Raw genomic sequence first — 15835 nt, 5'->3', positions numbered from 1 at the left:
GGACTGGTGTTAACTCAAAACAGACATCCTGGATAGACTTTGCACTCCTGCTGGCCAGCAGAATCATCGCACTATCCTGGAGGAAAACAGAAGGGCCTACTGTGCATTTGTGGATGACGGAGATGGCGTCTTGTATTACATTGGAAAGACTGACTTACTATATGTATCCAGGGGAAGAGCTGAAGAGTTTGGACACTTATGGAAACCTTTTCTGGGCACAGTAATTCAAGCATTAGTGGGATTTAAGTAAACCTATGTTGTAGAACTTTCCAGCAGGTGAAACAATTGCTCCATATATATACTGTATATACAGTATTATTATAAGTGATAGATGTTATGATTATGTTCTTGATTATTAGGATTATGTTCTTGATCATTTGTCTATGCAGATGAGTGGGAATGAGTATTGTAAACCAGAATACGGTAATGATGATCGCTGTATTGTCTTTGGTCTTACTTTAAGGTTTATATTGATTATGAGGATTTCCAGACGTTCGTCACAAAGCGCAGTTGTCTAACCTGTTGATTTCATTTTCATTTAACTGAAAGCGAGTGTCTATAAACTAGCAGTGCTAGTGTTTCAAAACAAGAAGAAATGGCACATGAATAACTGTATACTTTTGTTGGTTAACTCCGGGTTTTGTGTTTGCATTGCAGGTTTACAAACTAACTAACTAACTAATTAAGATTGTAGGCTAGTGTAGCTGTGGCAGTCAGGCTAACTAGTGTGTGAATGTTTATTGTGTGTGTGCGCGTGTGTGTGCGTGCAATAAAACTTAAAGAGATTCAAGTTATTAAACTATCGTAGGTAGTTTAGTAAAAGTTATTAGTTCTTAAAATGCTGGGCTATGGGAGTGTCAGAGTGGTGTGTTTGTATGTGATGTGTATTTTGTTCTAATGAATGTGATGTCTTGTTATGGCTTATGTTTAAAAATATGTTAAATATCCCAATAAACAGGTTGTTTGGTTTTTGTTTGTTTGGTTTTTTAAAAAAAAAAAAAAAACATGTTTAATTCAGTTTCCAGTGACATTAAACGTTACTTATGACAGTAATTCACTTTGATTCATCGGCAACCACACAGCAGACGTTTACATATGGTGTAGATTTTAGACATTTTCAGTCCGTAGAGCAGCGGAGTGAACAGCGGCTGACACGTCAGGAAGTACAACGATAATAAGATGCTCAGAATATTAGGGACACTGCTCATATCAAACCTGCTCTGTATTATTTGAAATAAGCAGCCAAAGGAGAAGTTGAGCAGCGAGGCCAGGTGAGGTGTGCAGGTGCTGACGGCTTTCTGTCTCGTCTGTTTACAACCAGAGAAACAGACTTTTAAAATCCTCACATACGTGATCAAGATCAGTATGAGCGGGAAAACAATGGAGATCATCGTGTACACAAGTCCGTAAATGTTATTGACTCTTGAATCAGAGCACGCCAACTTCACAATGGAGTAGTTTCCGCAGTAAACTTTGTTGATGACGTTTCCACACAGCTGCAGATGTAAAGTCAGCATCATCAAAACAATGATTGCAAGAAGAGGGAACAACCAACTCAGGGCGATGAGCAACACGATTGTTTTGCTTGTCATACATGCATGATACTGCAGAGGACGACAGATGGCGAGGTAGCGGTCGTAGGACATGACAGTGAGGCAGAATAACTCAATTGTGGCATAAGAATATACACAGTAGATCTGCAGGTAACAGAAAACAGCAGAGATGGTGTGAACGTCAGAGAGCATGTGAAGCAGCAGGGCTGGAAACAAGCCTGTGCTGCCATACACTTCATTTACAAACAGGCTGCACATAAACAGGTACATAGGCTCATGTAGACTTCTGTTCATACAGATAACTACAATCAGCAGCACGTTAGCAACAATGATCAACACATAGAAACACAGCAAAATCAGGAAGATCACATATTTAAAGAGACCGGGGTCAGAATAAGCAGCCAGAGTGAAATGTGACACCTGTGAGGAGTTCAACATCATCTTCATCATCTTCACCCTAAAACACAAGACAGACTTACCATGTAACTGTTGTTTATCACAGTAATGATATTAATGATAATAGTTTGTTTATGTACAACTATTTTAGTCTGAAGTGTTTTCCAGACAATGAGGAAGAAATGACTATAATATATAAACGTATGAAGTACTATAACTTACACACTTATAGTACTTATGCAGCTCTTTACATATAATGTGACATCACATGTTAAAACAAAGCATCACCAGCCATTCAGACAACATATTAAGTAAATAAAACTGAAGAAACTGAGCCGAGAAAAGGCTCCCATAAATCTCAACAACCTGCGTATAATCAAACTATTCATGAGTGAACAAGAATCGGCAGAATTCAAAGATAAACATGTCAGTCATGATAATTCAGTAAATAAGAAAAAGTACAAAAATAGATGATGTTTACTGTAGGATGTAAGGGAGAAGCTGAAAGAAAGGAAACAATAAGAATATATAGAGCAAATAACTCTTAACTCTCTTCAAAATAATAGCAAAGGAGTAGACTTAAATATAGAGTAGATAAAATAAAGACAAATGAAGCTCAGTTTAAAGGCAGAGGGTTGCTCTTAAAGGCACAGTGTGTAAGATTTAGCAACATCTCAGTGAAGTGTGAAGTGTGCATCAAGAACCTAAGTCCATTCATTTAGCATCAAAACTCTAAAGATGTTACATTTGTCCTCCGTAGAACTGTCTCAGGTCCTGACATCAACAAGGCTCATTCTGGAGTTATGAAAAAAACAACAATGCAATGCAACTAAACAATCACATGAAGATACAAATACTGTGCAAATGTAGAAAAACATGTTACATTAATAACAGGAAAATGATTAAAAATTACAATAAAACAAAAAAGATGTGGTTATAGTGGCATCAAGTGCTGGCCGACATTGAACAGCTGCAGTGGAGTCAGCTGATGTCACACTGAGCGGAAACTGTTCCACACACACACACACACACAAACACCGTGAAGAGAAAACATCAAAACAGTATCTGAACTCACCATTCACAGTGATGTGCAAACTAATTACTCTCACAGATTAACTTGTGGAGAAAATGAGACAGTTTTACTTTCAGTGTCATTATTTAAAAACACATTGTCATCATTTGCTTTCACGTTCCTCGAGTTCAACAGACTGAGCTCTGCACCAAATAACATGTCCTGGGTTATTGATATCGCTCTCCAGCCAATCACAGTCACTGTCGCTGTGACACTGCAAATCACATGACGTTTGTTGATGTGATTAGTTTAGTTTTGGAAACAGTACTGATTATTACGGAGCCCCTAAAGGGACATCGAAAAAAAACAAAAAACTAAACTAAACGTAGTATCTCGTGCTCACGAGAAAGTATCTCATGCTCACGAGAAAGTATTGTATGCGCGCGTGATGTCCGCGAACGCAGTTTTAAGATCATTTGAGGCGTGGTATATGTATGTCCTGTGGACATACATATACATACACTGCACTGCTGGAATATATGTATTTTCCACATGGTACTTGTTACGTTTTCTATCTCTTCTGCCATTTTAGGAGGGAAAGGTCAACACCATGTCTTAGCCACAGTCGTAACAATACATCCATGTCCGTAACTTACATGGCTGAAAAAAAAAAAAACAGAAAGTATCTCGTGCTCACAAGATACTTTCTGGTGCGCACGAGAAAGTATCTTGTGCGCACCAGAAACGTTTAGTTTTTTGTTTTTTTCCGATGTCCCTTTAGGGGCTCTGTAGTTTATTAATGGTATGGGTTTATTTTAACTTTGTTGTTCTATTGGCCATGTTGTCTGTTAAACAAAGGTTTGAGTGAATTAACAAATAACAGGTAACTGACAGATCTGTCAGTAACTCTTCTGGGGTCTGTCAACTGAAGTCTAAACCTTTAGAGAATATGTTCAGTGGTTTATTTGGCTGTTAAACAAAAATCCCTGATGTCTGCAAGGGACTTTTGGTGTGAGCAGTTTGCAAAGTGACGCAGACTTCACACTTCATGACAAAATGTCACGATGTATTTTAAAAAAGATTATTTGATGCAGAAGACATTTTTTTAAAAAGTGTGAATGGAATGATCCACACGGAAACAGGTTTAGAAACTACTTAGAAGCTACTTTAGAAAAACGATGGCATCATATTCACCTTCATTCACATTCACGGTCTTGTGTTTGGAGATTATCTGACAGAGTTACCAACTACTGTCAATGAAGAGTAACTAAAGTCAGCCTGAGAAGACGCTCGATATCACTATAACATATCCTTTCATGTCTTTAGAGATTTCACACACACGGGGGTGAAAAAGTGTTGAACCGTAAAATAAACGTTTTATTAAGCTACGGTTTACAAAACAGATCAGTGATTGTTCTACAGTAAATAGATGGATCTCACTCTTGCGGCAAAATTGTGCTTTTCCTTTTTGTAGGAAGTATTTCGTTTTATGACAGAAAGTCGGTAGATTTGCTCGCTACGTTTCGTTCCTCGGACTCGGCTCATTTTGTCTCAGTTTCTGTTATTATATGTAATGTGTAAAATTCCGCTTCTTTGTTTTTGAGTGTTACAGCGTAACTTACAGTCCTGGCATATGTACTACAGCGCTTTGAGTCATTTCAGGAGGTTCTGTGTGGTCGGAGAGATTGCCGTCTTTACAGGAAAACTTGTTAAAAACGGCAAAGAAGAAGATCGTTTACGTTTTGTGCCGTTTCCCGCTGGACGTGGCCTAAATAAAAGTCCCTGCCCTCAAGCTCCTAAGGTCACAATCCTGTGGATGCCCCCCCCCTCTGAGTGAAGACATTAAAGGTTGTGGCAGCAGAGGATCAGAGCAGTGAGGAGTGTGCTGCGTCTGTCACACTGATGTGGTAAACTGCTGTCTCGAAGGGGAATCATCTCCAACAGCTTTAGTGAAATGTGATGAGATGAACTGTGATCTCTGCTGCTGCTGCTGCTGCTGCTTACAATGACTATGATGGTGATGCTTGATGCTGACTCATGTTCTCATTTTCTTGCCTGTTTTTGGTCTTAGTCCCACTTGTTTGTCAGAAACTTCCAGAATCGTCAGGAACTAGAATAAAAACCTACAGAGGGTCTCAGTCCTGGAACATTGAGGGCAGCAGAGAATATCCATATTTTTCAAAAACAACAGCCCTTCTACTGTATATCCTCATTGTATCTTCAAAACAATGAAAAAACTAAGGCTCTGTATTTTCAGGTAAAATTTTACTGTCATTTATGCTGACTTTCTCCGTGTATCTGTTACATTCTGCTCCAGCAGGAAATTGTTATTTACTTGATTTGTGATTTTATTTATCCGCTTACGTGGTAAACAGCAGGTGATGGACGTGTGTGTTCAATCACATCGCTTTGTATGAAAAGTGTTTGTTGTTTGCCATTCACGGGAGGGTGAACTGACAAGAGACACTTTGTACTTAATATTGTTGTTACTGTGCTAAGTGTTGTCTTTTGTGTGAGTGAGTGTGTGTGTGTGAGAGTCTGTAGAATGTTGAAGATGATGAAGATGATGTTGAACTCCTCACAGGTGTCACATTTCACTCTGGATGCGTATTTAGACCCTGGTCTGTTTAAATATGTGATCTTCCTGACGGTGCTGTGCTTCTATATGTTTATTATCGTTGCTAACGTGCTGCTGATTGTAGTTATCTGTATGAACAGAAGTCTCCACGAGCCCATGTACCTGTTCCTGTGCAGCCTGTTTGTGAATGAACTGTACGGCAGCACAGGCTTGTTTCCTTTGCTGCTGCTTCACATTCTCTCCGACGTTCACTCCGTCTCCGCCCCCTTTTGCTTCCTGCAAAACGTTTGCTTGTACTCGTACGGTGGCGGCGAGTACCTGATCTTGGCCATCATGTCCTACGACCGCTACCTCGCCATCTGTCGCCCCCTGCAGTACAGCACACACATGACGGGGAACCGAATCGCTGCTCTCATCGCCTTCGCGTGGTTATGTCCCCTGCTGCTGTGCGCGGTGATGACGTCGCTCAGCGCGACTCTGCGGCTGTGCGGGAACGTCATCAACAAGGTTTACTGCGACAACTACTCCATCGTGAAGCTTTCGTGCGGCGCCACGACGGTCAACAACATCTACGGCCTCTTCGTCACGTGCTGCTCCATCTTCCTGCCCCTGGCGCTGATCTTCGTCTCGTACGCGAAGATTCTGAGGATCTGTTTCTCGGGTTGTAAGCAGACGCGGCAGAAGGCAGTCAGCACGTGCTCGCCTCACCTGGCCTCCCTGCTCAACTTCTCCTGTGGGGCCTTTTTTGAAATCATGCAGAGCAGGTTTAATATGAATAACATTCCCAACATGATGAGGATATTTTTATCTCTGTACTGGCTCACTTGTCAGCCGCTGTTAAATCCTCTGGTTTATGGCCTCAACTTGTCCAAAATGAGAGTCATCTGTAAAAGTCTCATCTCTGCTGAAATGTAACTCACAAACACAAACACACACACACACACACACACACTTACTGCTTTATATGGTGTATTATATTTTGTTGCGTTTCAATAATTTTAAAACTGTATGGAGTTTCCTCCCACAGTCCAAACACATGCGAAGGTTAACCCTTTTTTTGGGTTGCTGTGGGAATAATACACAACTCCTTATGTGGACATCCTGGTGGTGTGTGTTTATAGGTCACCTTCAGGCTTTACAAAATACTTATTCCGTGTTGTTGAGTCAAAGATACGATTCATTTTATATCGCATATTTAACAAAAAAAAACAAACAGATATCAATAATTGTGCAGAAGATAAAAATCAAAAGATACCATTTTTATTTTATTTATTTTTATTTTTGTCATTAAAAACGAGCCAAAATGTGACGTATTTCCAAATTTCACAAATTCAAGTACTTTTTGCTGGGGTGTGTTTATATAGTTCTTCAGCTTGCCTATAGGTTGTGCTGAAAAGAAGGATATAAGACACTCTGGCCCTGTGGTGGACTGGTGAGACTGTTTAGGATGACATTTTCTGTGCATAAAGTTAATGGCAAAGAGAGGAAATAATTACATTTTTAAACCATTGGCAGAGATTTGTGTTTTCTGAGTTCATTGTTTTTGGTTCTATTATATTTTGTTTTGGTGGAAAACTGATATTTGCTATAAAAAAACTGAATAAAGACAATATTGTCAATATTGTTAGAAATGTGTTGGAAAACAAATTATTATTTTTAATATTACAGATGAATGACTTAATTGAGGTTACTAATCAAATAAGCTACAAAGTGTCACAATCCAATAACTAATGGTTATTACTGATGAATCACGTAATTGCGAGGATTAATTAGAGATTCTTCCATTGTCACAATGTTTGATCAGAAATGGGGGACAGTTGCTGTATTTGTGTCTGAATTGGCTCCTTTAATATACTTTTAATATATTCTTTCTACCTTTTTAAAAAAATATATAATGTTTATTAAGCTACGGTGCACCTGAAATGTCGTTGTTTGTTTATACAATGACAATAAAGAATCAAATAAATTGAGAGAGAGCGCTCAAATGAAAAACAAGAGGTTGGGACAGAAAGACAGTGAGGAAGTTGAACAACGTGATTAACGTCTGAATGAAGAAATGTGTGCGTGTCTGTGGCACCTGCTTTGAAATGGAAAAGCCCCAATAAAGTAGTTATGCGGTTAAGTGTACTCTTGTTACAAGTGAGTCTTCTCATGTCATCTGTTTAAAATAACATTGTCAAACAGTATCAGTATCAATAAAACCAGCAGTCTCAAAATTGTGGTCCGCGGGCCACATGCGGCCCTCCAATTGATTCCACGTGGCCTTCCAATATAAACCTGAGTCATTTAATGAATAGATTATTTAAAAGCAATCTAAAACAACTACAGTGGACCAAATCTCAGCTGACATAGGGCGAAAGGCGGGTACACCCTGGACAGATCGCCAGTCCATCACAGCACTCACTCTCACACCTGCTGTCAATTGCATGTTTTTGGACTGTGGGAGAAACCTGAGAACCTGGAGAAAACCCACACACATGGGGAGAACATGCAAACACCATGGTCATCCGGGTTACAGTTGTGAGAGAAAATTCTTCAGCCAATTTTTAATTGAATTACTTATATTCTTCAATATAAACAGCAATAAATTACGATAAGATACAAACTAGGTGCCTTTCAAGGTTCTCTCCCTAGATACCAAGGCGCCAGGCATCTGGACCAGGCATCGGGGGTGGAGTGGCTCAGTGGTTAAGACCGGTACCCTGTTTGCGAAAGACATCATGGTCGCAATGGTCGCAAGTTCGACTCCACCCCTGGCTGATTGTACTCAATTCCATTGTAAGTCGCTTTGGATAAAAGCGTCTGCTAAATGATATGTAATGTAATGGACCGGACACACTATCTCAAGGCTTACTAACTATCTGTATCAGACCTGACATGGAGCTTGCCAGAACCTGCGATGATGCCTCACTGTTCAGATGATCGGCATCGTCTCTTGCAGTTCTCCTCGAATCTGAGAGGTCTTCAATAAAGCTTTTCAACGTAACACATCACTCATCATTGTTCATCTCACCTGATAATCAAAATCTCCACAATATTATTAATATTAATAATCCGATCTGTCAGGTTGTGGGTTGTCATGGGTGGGTGCGGCCTGCAGTTGTGCAGATAAATTGCATCATGTTGTCAGTGGTCACACAGTGCAGGAGTCACCTGACCTGAGCAAGTTGAAAGCAGCAGGACGAGCGTGTGTGTGTGTGTATGTGTGCTCAGACACAGACAGTGAGGCTGAGAGTCGTGAGTTTCGCTCGGGTTTGGGGTATATGTGAGTAAGATTACCTTTCAGGAGAAAGTGGCATTGTTGATCCACGAGTTAAAAAAAACTCATTTTTATTTGTGCTGAATATTGACATACATGATGTGAAAGGTTTCGTGTCATGTACTTTTAGCGATGTGTATATGTACTTTTGCTTTACTGGGTATTTCCATATCAATGATTATCGTACTTTGTAAATAATGATTGAAATATGGTTATGTACTTTGCTTATTTGCAGAGATGTACACAAAAATGTGTTTGTGGTCGTTTTAAATGCTTGTAGCTTTTTTCTACCTCTCTGATTTGACTAATTGAATTGTCAGATCACAGCCAGATCTGAGGGAGCAGAATACAATATAATATACACAAGGAGACATTGTAATTATATCCTGCAGACAAACAGCGATTTTATATATAGTGCTCACAGTAAATAACGCAACACATTCAATACAGCACAGTCGACATTGACATTTGACTCACATTTAGATTATTCAGATTCAATTATTTGTGCAGAAGTCTTGCTCCCGTTTAGATCACTATAGGACTAAACATTCTGTCCCCTGTATGTTATGTATGAGAAGAAGTGAACTGTGCCTGTTTCTCTCCGTGTATGAACAGTGATTAAGATGAAGATCCTATTAAACTCCACTCAGGTGTCTTATTTTATTCTCGGAGCGTACGTGGACACCGGCCTCTTCAGATACCCCTTCTTCCTGATCGTGCTGTGTTTATATGTGATGATCATTGTTTCTAACGTGCTGCTGATTGCAGTTATCTGTATGAACAGAAGTCTACATGAACCCATGTACCTGGTTCTGTGCAGCCTGTTTGTGAACGAACTGTACGGCAGCATGGGCATGTATCCATTTCTGATGTTGAACATACTCTCCAACGTCCACATCGTCTCTGCCAGCTTCTGCCTCCTGCAGGTGTTCTGCCTCTACTCCTATGGTGGTGTGGAGTTTTTCACCTTAGCCATGATGTCATACGACCGTTACCTTGCCATCTGTCACCCTCTGCAGTACAACACGCGCCTAACAGCCACTAAGATCCCATGGCTCATTGCTTTGACTTGGCTGTATCCGTTGTTAAACAACATCTTCTACGTGTACTGCAGGACCGCTCCTCTGCAGCTGTGTGGGAACATCATCAACAAAGTCTACTGTGACAACTACTCCATCATCAGGCTGTCGTGCTTTGACACGAGCGTGCACAACATCATCGGCCTGGTGCACATATTCACCATCATCTTCTGCCTCATTATGCTGATCCTGTACACGTACATGAGGATTTTAAGAGTCTGTGTGATGGGCTCCAAACAAGCGAGGCAGAAAGCACTCAGCACGTGCGTGCCTCACCTGATCTCGCTGTTTAACTTCGCCACCGGGGCGTTCTTCGAGATCATTCAGAGCAGGTTCAACATGAGTCACATACCCAACATTGCACGCATCGCCCTGTCACTGTACTGGCTCACGTGTCAGCCACTCATCAACCCGCTACTGTACGGACTGCAAATGTCCAAGATACGCATTGTTTACAAGAACCTGGTATTTAGGAGAAAAGTGTGAGTGAACAACAAACGGACCAAACGGTCAAAGCAGAACAGACAAAGTGAAACTGCTTTCAGAGCTGCACTGTGGTCTGGACGGGGACTGGCTGTATGTAAATGCAAAATATTACTAGAACTTGAGTGCGCAAGCGTCTTGCCTCCAAAATGAACAGCTTGAGACAAAGAGTAACTTATAGTAACACAAGTGCGTGCTTTTATTCTTGTTCTGCTTTTTGTCTAGTGTTTAATGTTTTAAATGTTCACATTTAAACTGTTCAGAAAAAGCAGGTCGTTGGCATCTCACCGCATTTGCATAATGTGTAACCACATCAATATACTGTATACTGAACCTGAAGAAAATTATATCACAGTAGTCACTGTTAATAAATTATTGTATTGTTATTGTTATTATTGAGCAAGTCTCAAACCTGGGTTTGATTCCATCCAACAGACATACACACACACACACACACAATTTATTCATAGTGAGGACCCTCATAGATATAATACATTCCCTTACGATTTACCCTAAGCTTAACCATCACAACTAACCCTGACCCTGACCCTAACCTAAACCCAATTCTAACCCTTAAACCAGTTCTTTACCCTGAAAAAGCCCTTTAAAGATGGACCAGCCAAAATGTCCCCAATTTATATGGTTTGTATGCGTTTTGGTCCTCACAAAACCACAAATACAAGAGAACACACACACACACACACACACACCTGATTCACATCATCTAATCACAGTGGACAGAAGAAAACACACACACACACACACACACACACACAACACTTTAAAGTTCATTCCACCCAAATATGAATTTGTGTTTATTCCCCAAAAATACTAATTATTCAACACACCATTCCCAGCTATGTATATTTTAGTCTATTCATCCTTGTCCAATGACTTTAACTCCATTTAGATTCATTTCCATTTCAACATATTTAAACCACTTCAACTTCTTGTCATGCAATTCATTTCAAACTAAACTTCAAAAACAAATTCAAATGCTTGAGGTCAGTAATTCAGCGCAGCTTCAGCTTGCACATTAGCGACAGCAACCCCACTGCAATGTCTTTGAAAAATACCTTTCGAGTCATCTCTTCTTCTAGCAACTTTTACTTTAACTCCACTACTCTAACTATCTTTGTTACTCGTCACTACCAAATAAAATCAGAAGAGGAAGAGTTGGTAATGGTCTGTATTTATATAGAGCTTTTCTAGTCCTGATGAGCTGCTTTACACTATAGTTTTAACATTCACACAGCATTAATACTCATTCACACACTTCAACATGGGGTTAAGGGTCTTGCTCAGAGACACATATAGACTAGCAGAATCAGGAATTGAATCCACAATCTTCCAGCTAAAAGACAACTCACCCTACCACTGAGCCACGATGGCTCAATCCTAACTCCTCAGTTTTTTTTAATCCCCCCCCCCCCCCCCCCAATATTTTATTTCAAGTTTTTCCACAAGATCGAAAACTTATAAAACATACAAAACAAAAAGCAAAGGACATATCACAAATACCACAAACCTGCCAGTCCCCTGTACACAACTGATTAAAACATCACAAGAACATAACACAAACTTGGTTTTTGGTTGCGTGCGTGTGTTTGTGTACAGTGAGGATGCCAATATGGCTCTGCTTACTCACATGAAGAGAAAAGGGTTTTACTTTCATGTTGCGTGTGTGATGCTGTGGAAGTGTTTCTGGAAGTGGGGACGGGAAGACGCGGCAGGCTGCGGGGAAACATGTTCCCTACAAAGTAAATCCAGCCTCTTCTTCTCCAGGGCCGGCCTGAGGCATAGGTGAACTAAGGGCCTCCTGGCCACAAGGGGGCCCCCAATCAAGTGTTTGGGTTTTTGTTTGTTTGCTTGTTTTTAAACATATTACATAACAAGTGACATGATTGAATGAATGAATTTTTCTATTTAACTTAAGTAAACCATACTTAGTGCTTCACTTTGAATATGAACGTTTAAAATAAATCTGTGATGTAAGTGCCCTCTAAGGTTAGAATGTTACAGAGCCCCTAAAGGGACATCAATCTCATATCTCGTAAGCACCAGAAAGTATCTCGTGAGATTGGCACAGCACCCCCCCCCCCCCCCCCCACCCCCACACACACACACACACACACTCCTCCTGTGGACATACATATACATACACTGCACTGCTGTAATATATCTATTTTCCACATGGTACTTGTTACGTTTTCTATCTCTTCTGCCATTTTAGGAGGGAAAAGTCAACACCATGTCTTAGCCACAGTCGTAACAATACATCCATGTCCAACTCACAGGGCTGAAAAAAAAACCTCACAACACCTCATTGGCCCAAGAGGCTCAGGTGACCTTCACTGCCCCACGCACTGTACGCAGCGAGCGTCCGCTGAGGCAGGGCTAATCACCTCCGATACTGTCGCTGCCAAACTATAAATACATCATATCTTAATACACAAACCACATTTTTGAATTCTTAATGACTAATTTCGCCTCAAATGATCTTAAAACTGCATTCAGGGACATCACGCGCGCACACAACACTTTCTGGTGCGCACGAGATACTTTCTCGGGCGCACGAGAAACGTTTTTTTTTTTTTTTCGATGTCCCTTTAGGGGCTCCGTAGAATGTGTCTGGTTTGGTGTAAATAACGTCTATATTAATACAGGGTTCTGCCAAGGGCCAGGGGAGCCCCAAAACATTGCTGGCATGTGAGCAAGGATGTATTAATGAATGAGCCGACCGGGCCCAAGAGGTCAAGGGGCTCTGAAGCCCAAGCCCAAGTCACTACCTTAATAAGTCAAAAAGCAAAAGGCTATAAATCCAAACAAATTTATGTATTGCCCTTCTCCAGCTCTCAAAAATGCACCAGAATATAGGAAATCACATCTACCAGATTCAAAATGTTCTGGGGGAGGACCCCAAGACCCCCCCCCCCCCCCCCCCCCCCCCATCCCATATGCACTCACTCTTGAACAAATAGGGTGGTTTCTGGTACTTTCACTCAGGTATCCACAGTACTGTGCAGCTGTGTGTGTGTGCAGCTGTGTGTGCAGCTGTGTGTGCGTGTATGTGTTTGCAGCTGTGTGTGTGTGCGTGCGTGCGTGTGTGTGCTGCAGTGGGTGTCACCTCTCCCTCGCACATGTTTAAAATAAGGCTGACTGAGAGCATCAGCTCAGTCTGTGTGTGTGATGCTGTGTCATTCATGTCTTAGTGTACAGTGATCTTTGACAGTAACAGATGTTTTTCAGTAAGTGAGTGTGGAGGATGAGGAGGAGGATGAAGATTTTGTTGAACTCCTCTCAGGTGTCCCATTTCACTCTGGCTGCTTACTCTGACCCTGGCCCAGTTAAATATGTGATCTTCTTGGTTGTGCTGTGTTACTTCCTGTTGATCATTTTTGCTAATGTGTTGCTGATTGCAGTTATCTGTATGAACAGAAGTCTCCATGAGCCCATGTATCTGTTCCTGTGCAGCCTGTTTATTAATGAACTATACGGCAGCACGGGATTGTTTCCAGCGCTGCTGCACCACATCCTCGCCGACGTTCACACGATCTCCACCTTCTTCTGCTTCCTGCAGATCTACACGATCCATTTCTATGGCAGCGTCGAGCTATGCACACTGACCGTCATGTCGTACGACAAATACCTGGCCATCTGTCACCCTCTGCAGTACCACAGGCGTATGACGGCCGCCAAAGTGGGCGCGCTCACGGCGTTCGTGTGGCTGTACAGCGTGCTGGCCACTGTCGTGATGATATGGCTGACGCTGAGTCTGCAGCTGTGCGGCAACACCATCGACAAGGTCTACTGCGACAACTTCTCCGTGGTTCGGCTGTCGTGCTTCGACACGAGGGTCAACAACGTGTACGGGCTCGTGTACATGTTCACCGTGATCGTGTCGCTCATCTTCCTCATCCTGTGCTCGTACATGCGGATCCTCAGGGTCTGCTTCAACAGTTGTAGTCAGACACGGCAGAAGGCCTTGACCACGTGCACGCCTCACCTGGCCTCACTCATCAACTTTTCCTTCGGGGCGTTCTTTGAGATCGTCCAGGGCCGCTTTGACATGAGCCGCGTCCCCACAACTGCGCGTGTCTTCTTGTCCCTGTACTGGCTCGTCGGTCAGCCGTTCTTTAACCCGCTCATGCACGGACTCGTCCTGACCAAAATACGTGTGGTGTGTAAGGGTTTGACTGTCAGGAAATGATGGAGTGACATTATCATTTTTGTGGAGTCACAGCATAAGCGTAGTTGTACAACATATCTATTTGTAGGAGTCATGAATTAATCATAATTGTTTGTTCCATTATATTAAGGTGTGTTGATTGTTTTAGTTTTGATATTACTTTGTGGTAGGGGGGAACAGACAGTTGTATGTATATGGGCGGCAGAGGTGGAAAGAGCCCTAAAATATTCTACTCAAATAAAAGTACCACTATTTTGATAAGATAATGTAAAAGTACTGGTCTAAAATGTACTCAAGTTAAAGTAGGAAAAGTAGCTTGTTTAAAATGTACTTAGAGAAAAGATACTGTTACTTGGTGACTTTAACAAGGTTGGGGTTCTTTCTTACACATCTTACATTCATTGTTTGTAATTAAAGGCAAACTTAAACACATAATGTATCAGTCAAAATGGGTCAAAGGCCACAAATGCTGCAAATTTCTCACTCACTTTAGGGACTTTCATTAGCGTCTATTCACCTGTCCTCATCATTCACTGCCAAAGTTTCTGGTGCAACATTTTTTACTCAGTACTGGATGTGATTTAAAATATAAAGTACAGAACTTTAAAAGTAAAATTACAAGTTTTAAAAATGATTTTAAAAAGTGCACTAAAATTCCTACTCGATTACAGTTATGTGAGTAAATGTAATTCATTAATTTCCACCTCTGATGGGCAGAGATGTTAATCCTGCTGCTTCTTCTTCTACATTACTATGTTAAAACGTACACAGACCTGGTTTTAGGTTAATGGTTTTTAGTAATGTCATAAATTTGATATATAGATTTAAAAGAACTATAGTTTCTTACATTTATGGAATTTCAGAACTGCAAAAAGTAAACTGACGTTTTTACCTGTTAAGGAAAACACTGGCACTGGCACGTGTATAGGCCAACCTTGAAATAAACCACAGGACTTTGTAAAACTATTTGTGTCCTTCTGTTATTTGTGGAACATGTTTAAAATAAATAAAAACATTGTTTTGATTTTATGTAGTTCATGCTTGAGAAAAACTGCATGTGTGTGTGTATGTGGATGCAAAGACATGTGTTCTAACGCTTAGAACACAGAGCATTTCAGCTGCTTTGTTACATTACTATGTTTAAACATACAATATATACAGAGGCTATAAGTGCAATATATCATTTATATATCAAGAATATCCTTTTTTCAGCACAGCCTGGGCAATCTGATGAAGTTTTTTTCATTTTCACCAACTATATAAACAAACCTGAGCAAAGTGTAGTC

General features: G+C 40.9%; 4 protein-coding genes across 4 annotated transcripts; 3 read left to right on the top strand and 1 right to left on the bottom strand.

The window, feature by feature from the left end:
* Nucleotides 1-817: 817 nt before the first annotated feature.
* Nucleotides 818-2107, bottom strand: LOC131462147 (olfactory receptor 11A1-like). Its single transcript, XM_058633131.1, has one exon. It carries the CDS (start codon nucleotides 2001-2003, stop codon nucleotides 1065-1067), a length of 939 nt encoding a protein of 312 aa, XP_058489114.1. The 5' UTR covers nucleotides 2004-2107; the 3' UTR covers nucleotides 818-1064.
* A 3411-nt stretch (nucleotides 2108-5518) lies between these two features.
* Nucleotides 5519-7046, top strand: LOC131462148 (olfactory receptor 10A6-like). Its single transcript, XM_058633132.1, has one exon. It carries the CDS (start codon nucleotides 5519-5521, stop codon nucleotides 6452-6454), a length of 936 nt encoding a protein of 311 aa, XP_058489115.1. The 3' UTR covers nucleotides 6455-7046.
* Nucleotides 7047-9421: 2375 nt separating this feature from the next.
* Nucleotides 9422-10633, top strand: LOC131462144 (olfactory receptor 5P6-like). Its single transcript, XM_058633129.1, has one exon. It carries the CDS (start codon nucleotides 9422-9424, stop codon nucleotides 10361-10363), a length of 942 nt encoding a protein of 313 aa, XP_058489112.1. The 3' UTR covers nucleotides 10364-10633.
* A 2969-nt stretch (nucleotides 10634-13602) lies between these two features.
* Nucleotides 13603-15277, top strand: LOC131462143 (olfactory receptor 6N1-like). The gene has a single exon (XM_058633128.1). It carries the CDS (start codon nucleotides 13626-13628, stop codon nucleotides 14568-14570), a length of 945 nt encoding a protein of 314 aa, XP_058489111.1. The 5' UTR covers nucleotides 13603-13625; the 3' UTR covers nucleotides 14571-15277.
* The last annotated feature ends 558 nt before the right edge of the window (nucleotides 15278-15835 follow it).

This window comes from Solea solea, chromosome 7, assembly GCF_958295425.1.
Source record: "Solea solea chromosome 7, fSolSol10.1, whole genome shotgun sequence".
Classification (NCBI taxonomy): domain Eukaryota; kingdom Metazoa; phylum Chordata; class Actinopteri; order Pleuronectiformes; family Soleidae; genus Solea; species Solea solea.
The sequence above is the reverse complement of the archived record's forward strand: the minus strand, read 5'-3'. Positions and strand labels throughout refer to the sequence as shown.